We start from the raw sequence: 7,556 nt of genomic DNA, 5'->3' as shown, positions 1-7,556 counted from the left end.
GGGGTTGGGAACTGGGTGGGGGCAAGTTCGTGGGTAAGGCCGGGGCCGGGGTTTTCTAAAAATAAATACTTTTAACGGTGATTTATTTGCCGCAGATTATTTTACCTTTCATGGCAAAAAATAAACCTTTGTGTGGAGTAAAAAAAAATTTTTTTTAATATAAAAGAATTTTAGTAAATATAGGACAACCATGGTTCCTTTGAAAACATTGATAAAACCAATGCCGAATATGTTTTAGGACATTAGTCAAATTCTTAGAATTGGGATCCTTGGTCAAATGATTGAAATAGTGAACAAAGATGAGCCATGACCTAATGCATAAAATTAGTGACCATAGAGTTATCCTATTCAAGTTTAATTCCATGTATATTTCGTCAAAAGGATGTTAGACCAACGAAGTATCTGAGAGTGCAATTCCTAAATATTTGAGCTGGAAGCTTTGAATTGAAAGAAGACATATCTTATTGAATGGTCCAATTCAATCCTATGGTTCATTTTATATTAGAGATATTTTCTTATATATATTTGATCTAGAAGCATTGAAAATTTTCTCTGTGATGTCAGATTGAATTGTAATATTAATTTTTAGGGTTGAAGACTTCAACACTGAGGTCCAAAATGTTAGGCAACCTAGCAATCAATTAATTAGGAGTGAATACTTTCAAGTTTAAAATGATACTTAGTGACGAAGATATATGGTTACTCCATCTTTTCATATACTTCTACAAATACCCATTTCATTGCACATGCTCAAACTCCAAACCAAGCATAATTCTTTCAACATTAATAAGAAGTTGAAGAAGAGAGCTCTTTGATCTAGTTAGGTCGAAGGCTTGAATATCCGACATTTGCAAAAAGAAATTCTATTACTTGATCAGTGTGTTCAATAGATCAATTGATCCAACATGGCTACAGATGAGAGAGCTGGGGCCGAAATTGTGCATGGAAAGGAAGCATGTGAACGATTTTCGGTGGACCTGATGAAAGAGCTGGGATTTCCTGGTGGTGTCCTTCCCATGGGAGAGCTAGAAGAATGTGGGAGGGTGAGATCCTCAGGCTTGGTGTGGTGGAAATGCAAGGCTCCCTATGAGCTATTCAATGTTGCACTCGACACCAAGACCAGCTATGCCATTGAAACCACTGCCTATGTGGAGAAGGGGAAGATTAAGAAGATTAATGGATGGAAGGCCAAGACCCTGGTGGTGTGGGTTTCCATAGCTGAGATATATGTAGAAGGAGATAAGATCACCTTCAAGTCATCTCTTGGGAAAAGCAAGTCCTTCCCCCTCATCTCTTTTATGAACGAAGAAGAAAAGAAGGCTCATCTCAAATAAAATGGTGGAGTAAGTTAATAAGTACTCTACCCTTCTTCAAGTAGTGACTAGTCAGGACTCAGGATCAGTTCTTGAAGGTCCTTATTATTCCCATACCTATCAGCTATATGTATTGAGTTGTTGAGTTTCCCTACATCACAACTCCATGTTTCAATATAATAATAAATGATGCACTTTAATATTTAAAACAGGCTGATTCATCTTTGTTTATTGGATTACACTCATGAATTTTGTTCTTCCAAATGGGTTTGCGCTCTCCAACCTTAATCATGTAAAATTTCAGCCTAGAATGGAGTCTCTTGTTGATCATAAGATTGTTAGGAAAAAGAATTTTATATTATTTATTTTCTTATTTGTAGGAAAAGAATTTTATATTATTTATTTTCCTAATAAATTTGATATTATCTTGTATGATAAGATTGGTTTTGGTTTAGTTGTTGGCTCTAAATAGAAAACTCATTATTTAGTTGGATGTTACTAAAACACTAACTAATAGGGGATTCTGATTGGCCAAGAATATATAAGATTGACTAAACCAAAACAACGTAGAAAAATACAAGAGAGCAGTTCTCATGGTTCTCACCCTCCTCTAGAAAACCCCCTTCCATCTCTCTCTTCCTCTTTGAGTGATCGAGTATGATGATTAGGGTTTTATGAAAACTCTAACTATTGTAGAGGAGCTTAGATCCAAGGGAACATAAAGTTGTACATGTGGGAAGGACTCATTGCGAAAGGGCTAAGATCACGTGGAGGCTCTGCACTTGTGGAGTTTCAGGTAATGATCGAATCCCTTGTATTGATTATTTCTTGAATGATCCACCCCACCGGTAGGACAATCCGAATCGTTTCCGTAGATACCATCTTTCAAAGATGACCAAGAAAAAAGTTGTTTTCTAGATCACAATCAAATTTTCACAAAGTCATAAGGAGATTCTCTGAGTTTTTGCAAATTGAGCGTCTTGAATTTTGCAACCCAAGAATAAAAAGAAGATGGACTTCTGCATCACGTACTATTGAGTAAATCTGTGACACTATCACTTTTGAGATTAGAAATAAAATTCTTCAAAATTCTATAGTGTGCCCTGACTCAAATAGAACCAAGCATCTAGCCCTTTCTTAGGATCTCCCCCCTCATTGCTCTCCCCTAATTTGATTGTATCATTGTTTGTTGTTTTACTCTCCCCCCGCCCCCACCTTGTTTTCTTGTATCCCCACCTCATTGCTCCCACCTTTAGTGCTTGTTCGCCCTCCCCTCCCCTCCCCTCCCCTCCCCCTTTTTGTTATGTCCCATTTTGCTGATGTTTGTTTCTAGTTGCCTGTGTTAGAGCTGCCACCCCTTTGGGAGTTCGGATCAGATCCTCGTATGAGAACCATTCTCAAATGGTGCTTGATCCACACTTAAAATCCACTTAATCTCTCTCTTCTTATAATAGGATGAGAGATTGAGTGATTTTAACTATAGATCAGACACCGTACGAGAACCTAATCCAAACTCCCACTTGGATCTCCTTTGTGGCTTGACTTTTTGTTTTCTTTTCTTTTGTTTTAATATATTATCTATTTACTAAAACAAAAGATCGACATACAAATCAAGGCATTCTTACAATCCTCTGTATAGGGTGTATTTTCTAGATAGAGTGCAACTCCCTTAACTTATAAACCTTTTTCCATATGCTTAATCATTACAGTCACAAATTCGGGTTAGTAGAGAGGATTAATGAAACCCTATTTATAGCCATATTTATAATGGTCAAATTGCTAGTTGTTTATGGCTATTAGGCTTTGGCCGCTGGATAACCTAATGGATTCAATCAATTGTACTGACTCGCCATTAGAGCTTAACGGCACTTTTAGTTTAGTGGCTAAATTGGTCAGTCAATTGTTTTGGCATTTCGGTCAATCACTTGTAATTCTAATGCAACCTTGTTAGAAGGGATGGATTGAAAAAGTCAAGAACACATTCTACTAGGTGTGTAGCCAGGTAACACGAACACAATAGTAAAGAAAAAAAAAAACAATAGGAAAAGCTACAATGCTTCGAGACTGTAGTAAAACTTTCTATGATTTCAGGAAGTTTAATGTGACTCTTCAAGAATACAAGAAGATTACAATTCTTCAAGGATGCAGCATAACTTTCAATAGTTCTGGGGATAGAACACTTTGAGGTCCCAAAATACTTAACTCGGTAAATTTTCATTAATCAATTCTTCTCCTAGCTCAATGAACAAAACTCTTATATTTAAAAAAAAAATATATATATAAATATAAATAAAAAAAAAAAAAACCTAATTCTAATATCTGAACCTACTAAAACCTACGATTAAGTTTAATTACAAATTACATCATAAAATAAAAGAAGAGAAAGCTAGCTACACACATGGATTAAGGGGATGGTATCGGTATCGTTATCTACCAATACCGATCCAGATCAAATCGGATCAATGGGTATCGATCAATTTTGCTCTTTTTTTTTAAATATTAATTTTTTATAATTTTAACCCTGAAATGATACAGATAATCGATCTGGATCAATCAGGGACCAAGGAACAACCTCAGTCAGTACCAATCCAATATGGGCGATACGAGACTGATACTTCAAACCATGGCTACACACAAAGTAACCAAAATTGGCTCCAAACATGTCATTGCTATTATAAAAAAAAAAATAATAATAATAATAATAATAATAATAATAATAATTACAATAACAAAATCAAAAACAAAACAAAAAAGGAATGGACTAAAAATCGTGAGTTAGTACTAGGCACACAATTAATTAATGGATAATTTACACTACCACCCCCTGGAGAATGCCACAATTATAAGATCATCCCCTTTACTTCATCAAATTATATTCAGGCCCTTTACTGTCAGTCACTATTAAGGAATGCTATGAAATGACGTTTTTGCTCTTATGAATAAAACACTGATAAGTTATCCATTTTCATTATCCCAAAAATACCTTTTATTACCATTTTACCATTTCATTCTCTTTCTCTCATTCTCTCATTCTCTCATTCTCTCATTCTCCATTTACTGCTTGCAGCACTATTTTTCCCAACTCATAAGTATGAATTGCGAAGCATTTCAAAGATGCTTACCAAAATCAAGGTTTACCAATCCGAAAAACACTAGCAACACACACTCACCCCAAGGGCCCATAGGGATTTTTTCAAACGACTTTTCCATTTCTTGTTTGCTGAAATTATGAAAATCAAAAGGGGTTTTACTGCCCAGAACTCTGTTTTCTTATCAAACAAACCCTAATGGCCTAATTTCAGTTTGAGAAGAAAGTGATTGAAATTGGGAGAAGAAGCTTACTTGGATCGAAGGAGGTGAGATCTCCAGCATTCCCAAAATTGCAGCTTCCTCTCGTCATTCCATGCTTGAGGATGTAATCATTGAAAGCATAGGAAGCCGTATTCTGGAGATTGTTTGGATCGTAACACGTACCTCCTATTGTTGCGGCACCTACCTGTCCACACAAGTCCAATCCAAAGCCGTCTGCAAAGATGAATCTTCGTCGTAGTTCTTCGCTACGCACCACAGAGGTGTTTTGCTATCGAGCTTCGATTTCAGATTCAGATTTCTGCTCGAATGTGAAGAAATAGTAGCTTCTGAGGGTTTATCTAAAGATGCTAATACATTGCAATGTATTGAAGCTGTGAGTACAATGAACGAGAGACTAAGGAAGGAGGAAGCAAACAAAAAGATGGAAACCGAAATATAGCAGTTAATAGAAGGGTAATTTATAGCGCCACCCTCTGGAGAATGCCACCATTATAAGAACATTCCCTTTGTTTCACTAAATTAGATTTAAACCCCCTACCGTCAGTCATTGTTAAGTAATATCCTTATTTGCTGATGTCAGCAATTATATTTTATTTTAAATATCAAAATGTCCTTATAAAATATAAAGTACCAAAAATACCCTTACAAAATAGAACTAATTAACACCAACAAAAAGGTGAGAACAGAATGTGAAATTAAAAAATAAAAACATCATCTTGGGCAAAATTAAGCCTTTCTTTTGTTACAGAAATTTTGTCAGTTCAAAAATTGAAATCGAACAAGAAGCTCCTTTAAGCGAACAGAAAAGGAATTGTCACATGTTTTCTACATTTATAAGGTAACATATGAATACACAACTGAAATTTTAAGCTAAAACTCGAATTCGGCCATTAAGGTTCTCATCTTAGCTCAAGTAAATTTTTCTTCCAAGGAGAAAAAAGACTAGAAAGAAGGTCATGCCCCCACCCAAAAACTATCAGAATTAAAAATATAATGAACTTGAAGGAATAGAAAAGGGGGGAAAAAGATGAAATTTTGTTGGGTTTTGAGCATATTACAGTTATGCTAAGATCTGCATTCTCAAAGATGGGTCGCCAACTGAAGATTCTGATTGAAGCTTGATACACATAAATGTTTTTCCCAGTATACAAAGTAGAAAATGAGTACATTAAGAGAAAATAGAGAGAACAAGTTTAATGAGAGCAACCCATCTCATCTTAGACTTAAACATCTTCCCTCAAACCTTTATGGAACTGCAAAGTTCAAAAACCGGAGAAAATGGAGAGATAATAGCAGAGTTATAGTCCACTGATCTGAAAACCTCACTCCGGCGGTTCCCCTTCCTCTTTGGTAATTGATGAGGCAAAATATGTCCCATTCCTCAGCACGGCTAAAGCGTGTATGCAAACCTGAACAGGACTGACCCACTATCTCAGCCCTCTATCAGGCCGTGCTGCCATCTTGGCCCTCCATTAGGTCGTGCTGCCACCTCAACCCTCCATCAGGCCGTGCTACCACCTCGGCCCTTCATCACGCCGTGCTACCACCTCGGCCCTCCATCAGTCCGTGCTTCCACCTCGGCCCTTCATCAGGTTGTGCTGCCACCTCGGCCCTCCATCAGGCCGTTTTGCCACCTTGGCATCTCATCAAGCCATGATGCCACCTCAGCATCCCATCAGGTCATGCTACCACCTCGGTCCTCCATCAGGCTGTGCTGCCACCTTGGCCCTCCATCAGACCGTGCTACCAGTCACCTCGGCTCGGCACAATCAAGTAATGCACCTAGAAACGTGCACACATCCACTCCTACATTCAAGGGATGTGATCCCTGATCACAGGGGCATGACTCTATCCACTACACGTCATAAGAGGAATCCACCCCTCTCACTACTTGCACCTCCGAGATCAATGGAGAATATTTTTAGAATATGCCCTAGAACCCAAAATATTTCCAGAATCACAGTGCCACTCCCCTCAAGAACTCTACGTCTAAACTGGACTCTCCACAAACGCCCCTCCTTCTCTCTCCATCAGCAGCCTATAAATACCAAGGTAAGCCTTCATCATGGGGGATCAATCACTCATTTTATTGGAAAAGCTCTCTTGAGCATTTGCTGTGGAAAGCTCTGAATTAGGCATTGGAGAGTCCCCCGTCGGGTCAGCCCGGCTCTCCCCTATCATCTCTTCTGTGCAAGTCAGCCAAAGCACCAGGAACTACAGGAAAGATCATCCAAGCAATTTTTGTCGCATCAGTAATAATCTTTGAACCCACATAGAGATTAAGAAGAAAACCCCAGTAGAGGGAGAAGAAGTCAAAGAGAGGAAACACAACCGAGATCTTGTCTTGAAGACTTCAAACCGGAGCTAATCGAGACCGTGATAAACCCCATGCTGGATTTTCTCCGACAGATGGGTTTGTACTTCATGATGAATGCTTACCCTTTCTGTGCCTACTTTGCTAATGCCGAGCGTTATCTCAAATTGCAGGTATTGAGAGAAGGAGAGAAGGAGAAAGAGAAAGGAGAATGAAATGGTAAAATGGTAAAGAGTGGTATTTTTGTAATAACGAAAATTGATAACTTATCAGCGTTTCACCCATAAGGGCAAAAGTGTCATTTTATAGCATTTTTCAGTAGTGACTGACGTTAGGGGGTCTGAGTCTAATTTGGTGAAACAGAGGGGGTGTTCTTATAATTGTGGCATTCTCTAGGGGATAGCACTGTAAATTACCCTTAATAGAAAGGTAAATCTATGTGGGTGAAATAGATTTATTACAAGGGTATTTTAAGTACTTCATATTTAATAAAAACATTCTGATATTTAAAATAAAATATAATTACTAACATCAACATATAAGGTATATTCTTTAACAATGACTGATAGTAAAATGTCTGAGTATAATTTGATGGAATAAAGGGGTGATCTTATAAT

General features: G+C 37.6%; 1 protein-coding gene across 1 annotated transcript; it reads left to right on the top strand.

Moving 5' to 3' along the window:
- The first annotated feature begins 905 nt into the window (after window positions 1–905).
- On the top strand, window positions 906–1,334 carry LOC122060750. The gene has a single exon (XM_042623852.1). It carries the CDS (start codon window positions 906–908, stop codon window positions 1,332–1,334), a length of 429 nt encoding a protein of 142 aa, XP_042479786.1.
- Window positions 1,335–7,556: the final 6,222 nt, after the last annotated feature.

This window comes from Macadamia integrifolia, chromosome 14, assembly GCF_013358625.1.
Source record: "Macadamia integrifolia cultivar HAES 741 chromosome 14, SCU_Mint_v3, whole genome shotgun sequence".
Classification (NCBI taxonomy): domain Eukaryota; kingdom Viridiplantae; phylum Streptophyta; class Magnoliopsida; order Proteales; family Proteaceae; genus Macadamia; species Macadamia integrifolia.
Note: the sequence above shows the minus strand (reverse complement) of the source record. Positions and strands in the feature narration are given on the sequence as shown.